Source organism: Phocoena phocoena, chromosome 1 (genome assembly GCF_963924675.1).
Source record: "Phocoena phocoena chromosome 1, mPhoPho1.1, whole genome shotgun sequence".
Taxonomy (NCBI): Eukaryota; Metazoa; Chordata; class Mammalia; order Artiodactyla; family Phocoenidae; genus Phocoena; species Phocoena phocoena.
Window position 1 is genome coordinate 104,031,276 of NC_089219.1, and position 15,429 is coordinate 104,046,704.

Sequence of the window (15,429 nt, forward strand, 5' to 3'; positions counted from 1 at the left end):
TTGAAGTTCAAAGTGAGGCATGATTCTGTGACAGCTTTATTTGGGAAAACTAATCTGTTTTAGTCATTTCTAATGGAGAACTTTATAAAGTTTTAATTTTCACTGAGAAATCAGTATTTAATACTGAACATGACATCTAGCTTTACTATTCTTTGATGTCATGCAATATATATAATGTAAACTCCCTGTTTGTGAGGAAAAAGCTAGCTAGAGTTCCAGACCAACCTCCACAAAAGGATGTGGTCACATACCTGTTCTCTGTCCTTAGTTTCATGATAGGTTTTCTGATGTTTCCTTCAGTAGCATTGTCAGAGTCATATCATATAACTTTCTTAGATAATAAGAATTTTAACTTAATTAGCTTACAACTTAAGTCTCAGATGAAGAAAGACTGCAGGATGTTATTATTATTATTATTTGTCTATATAGAAAACAACCGAAAAATCCAGCATTGCGGAACTTCAAACTTAGATTGAGATGAAAATAGAAGGGTTTTCAAGGACCATGTCTTGAACATAAGTTTAATTTTCATGTTGTTTCTTTGTATATATTCATACACATACGTATTTTACTTGGGTTTACCGACCACAGATGTAATTATTTACCTATTTTTTAAAGGTTTTTGTTTTTGATTGAGTTCTACATGTGTCTCACAAACAGACTTTCTTCCAATTTTGCTGTCTGAAAGCCAACTCATGTTAATAATCTAACATTATTTATCTCCTACAATATGATATGCAGCATATCGAAGCACAAACATAGATACCGGTGGAGCTTTTAACATTTTTTATGGTTTGTTTGGATACTTGCTTTTCTACTTCTTATTTTTCTCACTCAACAAAATCTCACGGAAATACTCTTCCAGGTCATGCCACAGAACTTTAAATCAATCTTTGTGATGACTACCTAGTGGAATATAGGATGTATTATAACACATAGGTTATACCATAATTTGTTTAATCATCATTCCATATCAGTGGTATTTGTTTATTTCCATTATTTTGCTACCATAAACATTGTTACAATGGCATCCTGTTATATGTGTCCTTGTGTAGTGGGGAATTTTCTCTGAAAATGATTCTTAGGAATGTGATTGCTGTATCAAAGGGCATATGTCTCTTTTATCTTTGTGGGATAGATTCCCAAGTGTGGAATTGCTGGATCAAAGCATATATGTATTTTTAAATTTAGTAGTTACTCCCCAGATGTTTTCCAAAAGGCTGTAGGTCATCATATTTCCATCAACAGTGTGTGAGTACCAAAATGTCTACAAGTATATGTTCTGTTTAATTTTCAAGAGACTGATGGCTATAAAGTGTTACTATTGTTATTTTCATTTGTATTTTCTGCTTAGTGAATTTGAGCATCTTTTCATAAATTTGTTGAACATCTAGATTTGTTTTTTGTGAATTGTCTGTTCCTAGCATTGATTGGATTGTTTGTCTTTTTCTAGTTAGTTTATAAAAGAGTCTTGTAGATTATAGAATTATTTTTTTTCCCTGTTCTACTACTTGTTTGTTATCTTTAGTTATAATAATTTTTCATTCCTAAGTTTTAGATGTTTATATATTCAAATATATCTTTTATAACTTCGGGGTTTTCAGTCTTGGTTAAAAAGATTGTCTTCACCTATATATTATAGTCTTCTAGATTTCCATAAAATGTTTTTATAATACTGCTTTTTTTAAAAAAATCATCAAATATGATGTTGGCTGTAGATTTTTTAATCAATTGCCTTTATCAGATTGAGGAAGTTTTTTTCTCTAGGTAAACTGTTAAAATAACTTAGAATAAAATTATTCAAAAACTCATTAGATACTATTCTTACTAGGCTTTTTGTGAGGTGTTTTCACAATCTTAAATGTCATTTAATTTCCTAACAACCATGTGAACTAGGTGTCATGAATTCTCACATTATGGATAAGGAAACTGAGTCTCACAGAAAGCAAATATCTTTTTTTTTTATTGTGGTAAATGTCACATAATAAAAAACATAACTATTTTAACCATATTTAACTATATAGTTCAGTGGCACTAAGTACATTCATATTGTGCAACTCTCTCTATCATCCATCTCCCGAATTTTTCACCTTCCTAAACTGAAACTCTGTCCCTCTTAAACACTAACTCCCCATTCCCCCTCCCCAATCCCCACCCCCGGCCCCTGACATCTACCAGTGTACTTTCTGACTCTATGAATTTGACTATTCTAGGTACCTCATATAAGTGGAATCAAACAGTATTTGTCTGCACCTAATGTATATTGGAATGCATTTTTAAGGTTAACTTAATATATGTCCTGCAAACATGGTACCTTCTTTTTTATTCTTCCCCTGTGCTATACAGTAGGTACTCACCAGCCATCTACTTCATACATAGTAGTGTACATACGTCGGTCCCAATCTCCCAGTCCATCCCACCCTCCCCCACTTGGTGTCCATACATTTGTTCTCTACATCTGTGTCTCTGTTTCTGCTTTGCAAATAGGTTCATTTTTCTCAATTACACATATGTGCGTTAATATATGATATTTGTTTTTCTCTTTCTGACTTACTTCACTCTGTATGACAGTCTCTAGGTCTATCCATGTCTCTGCCAATGGCACAATTTTGTTCCTTTTTAAGGCTGAGTAATACTCCATTGTATATATGTGCCACATCTTCTTTATCCATTCCTCTGTTGATGGACATTTAGGTTGCTCTCATGTCCTGGCTGTTGTAAATAGTGCTGCAGTGAATACTGGGGTGCACGTAACTTTTGGAATTATGGTTTTCTCTAGGTATATGCCCAGGAGTGGGACTCCTGGGTCAGAGAAGGCAAATATCTTGCTCAAGGTCCTACAGTTAATTAATGGCAGGACTAGGAGCCTATGTGCTACATCAGTAGTTAAGATTATTATCCTTATCTTCGACATCTATTTCAGCTCCTCTACCAAATCATGTGTTACTCTATTCTGCTTACACTTTAGTGGTAATTATAAGATATGGTTCTTGTGTCTAAAAAAACCTCATCATTATTCCATTCTTGTCATTTGACTTACCTAATATAATATTTATCTAGGTGATACAGAGTTTAAAAAGTCAGCTAGTGCTAAAAGATAGAAAACCAATAACATCAATCCTTCTATGAGAGAAAGATTTATATTTTTTACTTCCTCCTAAAAGTAGAAAAGACCTTAGAGAATGGTTTAGAGTTGTAGTAGGAATAACCTGTGAACTCTGCTACTTGAATAATTAATCTAGACTTCCAGTTCCAGCCATGGAATAGCTTATATCAGGTTAACTCTCCCACGGAAAACAATCATAAAAGGTCAGCAAGATGGTTTGAAGGGATTAGAGAGCAACTAACGAAGGGAGGACACAAGGGGCTGTGATCCTAAGAGAAGGTCATCTCCGTAGAAACACTGGCTTTACCCCCGAGGGCATATTCTAAATTATGGTGCAGGGCAATTGAAGCCAAGCCTAATGTAGCAGTCATTTAGGGCAAAGAAGACTATGGTCAGGTCTTGGAGCTGCCAGAATGGCTGAGGTATGAGGGACAGTGTCTCAAGACAGGAAGGAATTGCAGAGGAAAAGCCCCAAAATTTATGTACAAATTTTCTTCAAATTGTTGGCTGATTCTATACCTGCCCATGCAGGGGGACTCAAAAGAACTAGATAACAGCATTTGGAAGCTAATTTAACAGCTACATGGTACTGGCAAGACAGAGGTTAGTGTTTAAGCCTGCCAAGGTGGAGGGCGCTGTGAGGCTGTCTGTAAAATAAAAAGTGAAAAATCTTGTTTAGAATTTAGTATTTTGAGATGTTTAAATGCACTATGAATGAAACTTTCATTTGGGACTTTGGGACAGAAGTTTTTACATGGAAATGGGATTTTGTGTTTATACTTGACTTTGCTATAATCCATTCGCCATGCTGACACCTAGGTAATCTTTCTAAATGGTATGCTTTATTCTTTAAATATTATGTTACATTCCTTAAAATTCTCCATGATGTTCCATCATACTTAAAATTAAAAAAACTTTAAATTTCACCATAGCCTACAGAATTTCTGCACAGTCTGGATTTTACCTAGCTTTCTAACCTCATTCTGTATCATTCACTTCTCCTTCCTGAACTCCAGCCACACTAGCCAACTTTTTCCTCAGGGCCATTGCGTTTGCTATTTCCTCTGCTGGGAATTCTCTTCTTCTGTACCTGTTCATCACTAGCTCCTTCTCGTCATTCAGGTCTCAGTTTAAACTGTGTCATTTTAGAAACTCTTTGAACATTATACATAAAGTCTTCGAACTCATTTTCCATTGCTAGTACTCAGTATTCTATCACTCTATTTAATTTTCTTCATAACAATTATCACTATTAAAATGGTCTTACTTATTATGGGAACAGGAATGTTATATGTCAGGTTCACTACTATATGTCCCAGATAATAGTAGGCACTTAATATTTGTGAAATGAATGACTATCCTACATAGTTACTGTATCCATATTTCTTCCTTGATTCTCATGTCTGGCTTCAAAAAAATATGTTACTGGCATTTGCCTATCATAATTTCAAAAACAATATAAAAATAGCACCAAAAAATTAACGAACTTTCAGCAAGGTAGTGATATACCCTGATATCTATTTTAATGTTTTCTCAACACATAAATAAAGCATATCAAATTGAATTGCCAGTATACAAGTAGATATAAAGGGGAAAGTTTAACAAGTACATGGTACTGGGAAGACAGAGGTTAGTGTTTAAAGCTTCCAAGGTGAAGGGCCCTTGATAAACACTCCAGGCTTTCAGCTGAGATCCCAGAGGGCCACTTCCTAGAGGGAGAGGTAAAACTGAAATAGACTACCCTTAACAAAGCCTAAAACCAAGGTAATCAGCCTATACTCAACCTATGTTTGACAGGAAACTTAACCTTCTGAGAAAGAAGATAACATCCAAAAAGACTACAGTTTTTCATTTATATAGTTTGGCTTCCAAAAAAATTTATAAGGCAGGCTAAAAAAAAAAGCAAAAAAGTAAGAAGATATCCTAGACATATATCTGCACAAATGAAATGTACCCAAGATTATTCACTATAAAAGTTTTCATAATAGCAAAATATTAGAAATTTGCCAAAGGACCACTATAGAGGATTGATTAAATAAGTTATGTCTATTCATATAACATAGTAGTTTTCATACAGGCACTATGAGCATTTGAGGCAGGACAGTTCTTTATCAGGATACTGTCATGTTACATCTTTGGCCCCAGCACAATAACTGTAAGTTGCACCTTCAAGGTTTGAAACAACTCAAAATGCTCTCACACATTTTCATATGCCTCTGAGGTGAGACATTTCAATTGAAAGTCATTAATGTCATGGAATTCTGTGCATCTATTAAAAAAATAAAATGAGAAAGTTGTTTATGAACTGATATGGAATGCCTACTGAGGTGCATCTTAATAGCAAAATCCGACATACAGAGCAGTAAGTATACTTTGCTATGTTTTGTTTAAGAAAGGAGGAAAATAAGAATATATATTTGGATTGCTTATATATGCATAGAAATTTCTGTACTTATACATAAGCTAATGAATGATTATATTTGGAGCCTGTAAGGGGAAGAGAGATGAGAATGGGCTGAAATATATTTAATGTATACTTTTCTACATTGTTTTGATTTTTAGAACATGTGGATATTCTATTAACAATAATTTAAAAATAATAAAATTTTAGATATAAGTAATCTATTGTTTGAGATAATAATTTCTAAGAGATATATTTAAAATTTATGTATTCATTAAAAAAATGTTTCATTTTTTTTCCCAATCCTGTCTCCTTTTACCTTTTCTTTCATTCAGTGGAGTAGGGCGAAACTGGGGCTGGGCATCTGCAGGTAGCAGCATTCTTGCTGAATTTGGTACACTGCATATGGAGTTTGTCCACCTCAGCTACTTGACAGGAAACCCGATTTACTACAAAAAGGTTAGTTTTCTTGCCTTCTTTTCCTTGTTATAAAAGAATCCTTTAGGATTCTACCCCAAAGATTTGATTAAAGCTTAGGAAATGTTTGCCTTTTTTAAAATTATGTAAAGAAATGTCCCTTCTATTTAGAACATATTTAAAATATTTACTGTTATTTGAGAAGATATAACCACTAGTAAGTTTTTTAAAAATTCCATTACGATCTCTATTTAGCATTGTGCTGAAGTTTCTAGTCAGCATGGCAAGATGAGACAAACAAAATGAACAAAAAGGTAAAGAATTGAAAAGGAAGAAAGAAAACAGTAACTTTTCACAGATTAGATGATTACCTAAAATATTAAGACAATTACATATAAATTATTAGAAATAAGAGCTTAATTTATATTTTGAATAAAAGGTCAATATAAATATTAAAAATCAGTAGAATTTCTCTGTACCAGGTACAGCAGGCAAGAAAGTATCATTTATAAAAACGTATCTTATGTGGTAGGATAAAAGTATAAGTTTCCCACAAATAAATCTAACAAAAGATAAACAAAGTTCAAAACTATTAAGTGACATTAAAGATGACCTAAATAAATCGAGAGATGTATTATGTTCATGTATAGGAAAACAATATCATAAAAATTTCAGTCATCTCCAGATTGATCTATACATCAATTAAATGCCAATCAGTTCCCCACTGCCTTTTTTTTTTTTTAATGGAACTTGACTATACACTTCTAGCATTTAAATAGAAGAGAAACATTCAAAATATTCCTGAAGAAAAACATGTTGGGTGGGTTTGTATTACCCAGTTATCAACACTAACAGTATAGTGTTGGTGTATAGAGACAAGTAAGACTGATGAACAGAATAAACAGCCCTTAAACAGACCCACATACTTGTGGAAATGTTGTAACAGCGGTAGCATTGTAGATTATAACAATTCTAGGAGCATTAAAGGTTTAAATTTAAAAGACAAAATCTAATAAAGTTGAAAATACAAATACTCTATAACCCAGCAATTCCACTCTTCGGTATGTACATTTATATCATATACATAAAAACATTGTTTATATTAGCAATTTATACGATAAGATTTACTACAGCAGTGAAAATAAATTATGGTCACATTCATCAATCAAAAGAGTATAATACAACTTTCATAAAGTTTACAGAAGCAGAGCTGAACAAAATATCATTTAGGGATTCAAAAGTGATTTTAATAGAATCAGGATGATGATGAACATAAAATTCAGAGCCGTGATGATATCTAGGACAAGGGCAGTGGTATGTGAATGGGTAGCAGTAAACAGAACAGCAAAGGTTATATAGTGTTGTATTTCTTAAATTGAGGTGTGAGTAGAATCTATATATATTCCTTTCTGTGTATGAAATATTTCATCAACTGAGAAGAATTTTCAGTTAAAGATAGCAAAATGGAGCCAGATCACAGAATTTTCCCTTTCCTGATTAAATGAACAATAACAGTGAAAATAATAAAGACCAGCAAAAATTCATCAATAACCATGTAAGAAGGAAAGGCTGTAGCCTCATGTCATAAACATGTGATGGCAAAAAAAAAAAAAAAAGCTAATAGAGCAGTTCTCTAGAATAAGTGGTACATCTTGAGGTACAAAACCAAATCCTCATTAGCAGCAATGAGAACAGGATCACAGACCGATGGTGGATGCTTCTTTGGACCCCAGTAAATATGATGTGTTGAGAAGCTAGAAAAACAGAATTCAGTTAGGAATCTCACTGACAAGCTGTATTTGTGTCCATACACTTTGGTGAGGGAAGAGAACGAATGACAGATTCTCTAATATGCGTAGTGCTGCATTGCTAGTTTCAGTTGCCTGAGGAGAAGCAAAGGCTTAAAAAAGCACATTCACATTTGGACTCTACTTATCCTTTTATGTCAAAACTCATGTGAATTGCTGGTTCAGGAAAAAATAGTAATGAGTAAGTCATCAAAAAAGAACATGTATAGAATTTATACAAAAATATTACCAGAAAAAAAAAGAAGGAAAAAATGTGAAAAATAAATGATGGCCAAAAAATGCTTATCAGAAAATAGCAATTGAAGACCTGGACCAAACATCACCATGAGAGAGAAGATAATGAAGCGCTCATCTCTGTGAAACAAGAATATAAGATGTGATATCATTAATAAAGTGTAAGAAAAAATTAAGTTATCGTCAAAATGAAGGGCAAAATGGAAGCAATACAAAGAAAGCATTCAGAATACAGTAAGACTTAGAAGACAAAATTGAGACAGGCTAGTAAAAGTATGGAAATGAAAAGATAGATAAAAAGATTTAGAAAGGAAATAATAGATGTAGAAGAGAAGCAGAGAGGATTCAATGTATGCATAATTTTCAGGAGACAAAAGAACACTAATTTTTTCGTCTTTCATAACAACATCATCCTGAACTGACTAAACCTGGTTCATGGAATTATTCAGATTGAGATTGTTGTACATAGAGTTGGTCTCAAACATGAAAGAACACAGGTAATAAGCATCCCTGAGCCCACTCCTAAAACTGCATGATGACAGATTCCAGCTGAGTGAAAGATGATTGGGAACTTTGTGTTAAAAGGATTAATGTTATAATGCTCAAGTCCAGAAAATAGTGAAGTACATATAAGGTCCTGTGAAAAAGAAAATGTTTCCCCAAGTCATTTATACCAATTAAGTTATCCTTCAGATGAGAAGATAACATTCTCAAATAAGAATATAAGAAATGGTATACCTTTGTGCTTTTTTTTTTTTTTTAAGCACTTAAAAAATCCATCATCCAATCTAGAGATGAATTAAAACAAAGTCCCTGGGAAAGTCTCTAGCTTCTTAATATGTTTCATGATTTCCCCCCCCTTAACTTCAGGATATCTTTTAGGAATTGGAAGTTTAGGAATTTTAGAAATATAGGGATATCTATTATGGGATCAATATTCAAAGTTTAGCAGTTTAGTTTTACTTTATTTACTTTTTCATCTATTAGCTTCAGCGTGGTTTCACACTTTTTTATTACAAATGTCCTATTATGAAATTATTTCTGATTTTATGTTTAGTTATGCATACATTGAATATGTCTGGAATGATTGTTTATCACCGATGTTTCTGATGGCTATTTCTGGATAGTACAATGTTGGAATTTAAATTGGTTTCCGTCTGTGCTCTTTTCTTTGTATTTTTATTTGTTGACTTTTAAATAATGCTCATATTTCATCTTATAGAAATAATGAGTCATTAGAAGCCTTTCCTTACCGTCTCTCCCCCGCCGCCCCCACACACACACAAGATTGGGGGTGGGATGGCAGTGTAGGCTCTGAGTGAGGAGAAAAACAAAGCCCAGATTAATATAAAACCTTAATGATTTTATTTTCAATAATTGCATTCTTAATTTCACTTTGCTTATTAGGTCATGCACATTCGGAAACTACTTCAGAAAATGGATCGTCCAAATGGTCTTTATCCAAATTATTTAAATCCACGAACAGGTCGCTGGGGTCAGTGTAAGTATTTCTATTACAACTGAGGCTTTGTTGAAAGATTGAAACTTGTGCTTGATGTATTGATAAATATACTACATGTAGTGTTAGAAACCTCAGTCAGTATATAACCCTGTGATCTGCTAGTGCTGTTACCTTTGGCAAGTTTCTAATCTCTTGTAGCTTCAGGTTTTCTACTTGTAAAATGGAAACATGAATTTCCCCTCTCACAAGAGTATTTTATTTCGGGTACGTGTAAGTACTTTGCTAAAATATAGTGTGGCATTTGCGCAGGGTTGTACTTTTAAGCCCTTATTTGTAAACTCTATCTTCATGTAAATAAGAGCATTGCTTGATATAAGTATGTAGTAGCGGAATATGAAGCACAGTTGAGCATGTCAAATGACTAGAAAATGGGGTGATTGCTCTTGGACAGGCCATGTCTGGTCATTCATTTTAAAAGAAGGTATCAGTGTCTGTTATTCACCAGGCTCTTGAATGAGACTGGAGATAGGGAAAGAATATATAGGACTTGGTCTGAATTCAGGCAGCTCTCAGGCTAGCAGGCAGGGTAGGCAGACACACTTAGAAGTAGTTGAAATATAATGTGATAGATGTATTGATAGTAGAGGAATGTACCAATTATTAGGTGAGACTGTGGTAGAAGTGATTTCCTGTCTCAGGAGACAGTGTTTTGTTTGGGGAGGGGGTGATTTTCTTATTAGAGTTTTAGAATTGATCTTTGAAGGAATTGATTTTTTAAAAACAATAAATGTTTTCTGTTCATGAAAAAAACAAAACACAAATGGACAATATACAGGTGTTCATATTTAATCCTAAAAGTGGTGCTGATGAGGACGATACGTGGAGACAACGTAGTGTAACAGTACACTCTTTCTGTACAGACTGGTGCTACTTTACTAGAATGTACAAAAGACTGCCATCTGTAGTACCATATTTGTAGCATCTCCAGAGACTGGTCATCAGAGACCTTTGTCCCTCTGTCTTCCCACTTCACCAAGTCCCTAATCAAATCAATGAAGCTTTTAAACAGAAGACACTGTTCTTTATCTATTAAATCTATAAAGGAAGTGGACACATCCCTGTATCCAGTGTTTCAAAAAGTATTAGGGCTTCCCTGGTGGCGCAGTGGTTGAGAATCTACCTGCTAATGCAGGAGACACGGGTTCGAGCCCTGGTCTGGGAGGATCCCACAGGCCGTGGAGCAACTAGGCCCATGAGCCACAACTACCGAGCCTGTGCGTCTGGAGCCTGTGCTCCGCAACAAGAGAGGCAGCGATAGTGAGAGGCCCGCGCACCACGATGAAGAGTGGCCCCCACTTGCCACAACTAGAGAAAGCCCTTGCACAGAAACAAAGACCCAACACAGCAAAAATAAATTAATAAACTCCTACCCCCAATATCTTCTTTAAAAAAAAAGTATTAAAATTTGTATGACCTTTGAACTAGTGACTCATTTCTAAGCATTTATTCTGAAGAAATTTTCAGATATATATATAGATAGATAGATAGATATACACAAACGCACACACACACACCCAGCACATATATATGTATATATAGAGAGGTAATTTACAATTTTGGAGTTATTTATAATAGGGATAATTTGGAAACATTCTAAAGCACTCCATAGAAAGTCCAATGGAACTTTCTATGATGATGAAAATGTTCTATTTCTGTCCTGTCTAATATAGTAGTGGTTATTAGCATGTAGTTATTGAGCACTGGAAATGTTAGTATGGTTGTGGAACTGCATTTTAAATCTTATTTACTTTAAATTAATTTAAATTTAATTAGATATTTGTGACTACAGCCTACCACATTGGACAGTGCAGTTTTTAAACATCCTATGAAAGAAATTTGGTTAAATTATAATCCCTCCAGATCTGATATACAATATAGTCATTAAAAGTTATGTTATAGAATACTTGACATAGGTAAATATGAAATATCTAGAAAGATATTGAGAAAAAGAGAGAAAACAAATACCACAAGGATAGAAACCAAAGTGTTACCTGTGGTTTTTTACTGAATGTTTGTTTTTGTTTTGTTTACCTCTATTACTCTAAATTTGATAATGGACATGTATTACTTTTGAAGTAAGATTAAAAACATTTTTAAATAAGAAGATGCTATTTTCCACACCAAAATCTTAGAATACTGGAAAAAATAAATCACTGTTTGAGAATTGCCAGCCTTTGAAATGACCAGCAGTGTCTCACTGATGGCATCTTAATTATTAAAGTTATAACTCTTTCTCTTCATCATATGGTGTTGTGAAAACTAGATAGCCACATGAAAAAGAATGAAGTTGGGCCCTTACCTTTATTAGATACAAAACTTAACTCACAATGCACCCAAGACCCTAAATTTAAGGACCAAAACTATAAAACTCTTAGAAGAGGGACAAATCTTCATGACCTTGGATTTGGGAGTGACTTCTTCAAAAGCATAGGCAACAATAGAAAAAATAGATCAATTGGATTTCATTAAAATTAGAAACTTTTGTGCATCAAAGGATATTGTCATGAGATTGAAAGACAACCCACAGAACAAGAGTTTATTTGCAAATAAATGAGAGTTAATATTTGCAAATCATATATCTGATAAGGGCTTAATATCCAGAATATATAAAGACCTTCTAAAACTCAACAGCAAAAAGACCAGACACTCAATTAAAAAATGGGTAAAGGACTTGAATAGATATTTCTCCAAAGAAAATATTCAAATGGAAAATAAACACATGAAAAAAATGCTCAGCATCGTTAGTTATTAGGGGAATGCAATTAAAAGCATAATGAGATGTCGCTTCACACCTACCAGGATGACTGTAATCAAAAGGACAGATAATGAGTGTTGGTGAGGATGTGTGGATAAATTGGAACCCTCTCACACCACTAGTGGGAATGTAAAATGGTGTAGCCACTGTGAAAAACACTTTGGTGGTTTCACAATAAGTTGAACATAGAATTCCATATGATCCAGCAGTTCAACTCCTAGGTATCTACCCAAAAGATTTGAAAGCAAGGACTCAAACAGATACTTGTATGCCAGTGTTCACAGCAACATTATTTGCAATACCCAAATGTAGAAGCAACCAAAGTGTCCAAGAGATGGATAAACAAAATGTGGTATATACATTCAATGGAATATTATTTAGCTATAAAAAGGAATAAAGTTCTGATACAACATCGATGAACCTTGAAAATATTATGCTAAAATGAAAAACGCCAGTTGCAAAAGGACAAATATTGTATAATTCCAGTTACATCAGATATCTAGAGTAGTCAAATTTACAGAGACAGAAAGTGGATTGGAGGTTACCAGGGGCTTGGGTGGGAGGAGAATGGAGAGTTATTGCTTAATAGGTACAGAGTTTCTATTTGGGGTGATGAAAAAGTTTTTGAAATAATGACAATGTTTGTACCACATTATGAATGTAATTAATGCCACTGAATAGTACACTTAAAAAATGGTAAAAATAGTAATGTTCATGTTATATGTATGTATTTTACCACAATAAAAAATTGCAGTAAAATACAATTCTTTCATTCATACTTGTTTTTTCCCACAAAACAAATCCAGATGACTTCTTTAGACTATGTTCACTCTCAGCATTTATTAATTTTGAGAATGTTATAAAAAGAGCTATTCACTGGTTGTTTTGACAAGAGGTCTTTAAACTTCTAGGGGAGCTATCCTGATATCCCTTTAGCAGCTGCAGTCCTTATAAATTGTCCAATTTATTCCTTTTAGTATTTTTGTATATTGCGTATCAGTTTCTGAAAAGTGTATCAAATTCCATTATTATCTTTGAGCAGTATACATCTGTCATAACTATAAATAGTCTGCAAAACAAACAGTGAATTGAACTGAAATTTAACAATTCAGCTTTGGCTAACTGTATTATAATTAGAGTAATGATAATGTCTGTGACATGAACACAGCAATCACAGAGAATAGTTATGGTAATTACCTTCAGGAAAAGTACTTGGCAACAGATATAAAAGAATATAGTAAGCAACCTAGATTTAAAGGCACATCATTAATATCTTTTTTTTTACTCTATTTTTTCACTAGTTTTCTAAGTACAATACTTAGCCTATGCCGTTTAATGACTTAAGTGAAGAAAATATAGGAAATTTATCATTACTGATTCACTAAATTTTATACTACTGATTTAAAAACTGTGAAAGAAAAGCAAGAATGGGTATAATATTTGGAGTTAGAAGACTAATCCAGGCTTTCCTGCTTAATAATTTACATAAGTTATTTAACCTCATGCCTTTGTTTCTTCATCTGTTCTAATTGTACTTATTTTAATAAGACAGTTGTGTGGGTCATATTTATGAGATAATAAATATATTTGAAAATGCTTCATAAACTATAACACATGATACAAATATTTTTATTCTAGAATTTCTTGTAAGAACACTTCAAGAATTAACTTCTTAGAAACCTGCCATTAACTTCATGACATGCTAAGACAGATAATATGAACCATTGGTATTTACTAATACTTTATAATATGTTACCAATTTCTGAATTTCAAAAGGACCTTGGAGTGACATGGTTCATCAGATTTGACATCTAGGCAGGCATGGTTCAGTGGTTCAAATAAGAAAGTCAGACTGCTGGGTGATAAATTCTGTAGTTGACCAAGGATTGCAGGCGTCTGCTATGTATTTATTTATTAAGCATATAAACTTCCACTGGAACAAGAGTCTAGAAGAGCTGGAGAGAGCCTGTCAGGCAGGACTGAGACTACATCCTATAACCTAAGTAACCTGTAACTAAATCTGTAATCCCTAGCAATAATTAACATATCTAAAAATCATTTCCCCTAAACCATGATGCCAAAGACTTTTGCCTTTTCCATCTTTTTCTCGTTATTTCACCTACTTTAATTTTGTTATGTTTTCTTTTCCTGCTCATTTATTAATCCTTAGATCTACGACATATCCAGAAATATATGTTTGAGACCAAAGTTGAGACCAAATATATGTTTGAGATCATGCTCCTAAGTACCATTTGTGTCCTTTGATCATTTCATACATTCTCTCTGAGTAAACTCCATTATGGCTCAAATACATTTTTATAAATCCCAATTTTATAACTCCCAAAGTTATACCCCCAACTTATCTCTCTCTGGATTTCCACATGTTTGTTATATCCATTTAGCTATCCAGCTAGTCCCTCAAATTCAGCATGCCCAAGATTCACACTCCTTCCACTTTAAGCCATTTCCCCCTCTGGTATTCCCAGTTTTAGTGAAGAGCACCACTGTTCACTCATTTGCCCCAGCAAGAAATCTAGACATGATCCATGATTTCTCTTTCTCCATTCTTTCAGTAAACACCTGATAGATATCAAACCAAAAGAGTGTGGTAGAGTCAAGAAAAATTAGATTATTTTAAGATGTTAATAATAAGAGGTAGTTTCAGTTGAAGGGTAGAAGTTGATAAACCAAGAGGGGGATTCCTGGAAAGGAAGCAGAAGTGGTTAGTGTCCAGAGCTAGATGGAGTGCATAGAGTAGAGAAGGAACATTTCTTCCTCTTTAACAGGCAAAGGGAATAGATAAATTGATAGATGGGGTATAGGAAGTTGAAAGATACATTTTTGGGGTGAATGATCTGTATTTTTTATGTGAATTTGAAGGCTTGGTTGTCTGCTGAGAGTAAGGAAGAAGGTAGAGCTGTAGAGGCCTTTTGAAGAAGAGATTTCAAAAATCTGCTTTAGGAAATGGGAAAGAGCACTAATCAAGGGGTCATAGAAAAGTTGACAAGCAATGCTGAGGTTCTCATTGGCGGTGAAAATTGTGAATTTGGGGATAATAGTAGAGTAGACTGACAGGTGGGCCGATGTTTTACTGGTTGCATGCAATAGGTGAACAGTGGAGCGAGGATCCTGAATGGTTGGACAAGAGGATCACCTGTTGCTTCCTTTCCTAACCAGCCTAGACTG

At 33.9% G+C, this 15,429-nt stretch overlaps 1 protein-coding gene across 1 annotated transcript in view; it reads left to right on the plus strand.

Moving 5' to 3' along the window:
• The window catches only part of MAN1A2 (mannosidase alpha class 1A member 2), a 166,729-nt gene that overhangs the window by 107,067 nt on the left and 44,233 nt on the right, over positions 1-15,429 (plus strand). Inside the window, exons 7-8 of the mRNA XM_065878155.1 lie at positions 5,843-5,966; positions 9,374-9,467. Coding sequence (XP_065734227.1) covers positions 5,843-5,966; positions 9,374-9,467 — 218 coding nt within the window. The remainder of the gene's footprint in view (positions 1-5,842; positions 5,967-9,373; positions 9,468-15,429) is intronic.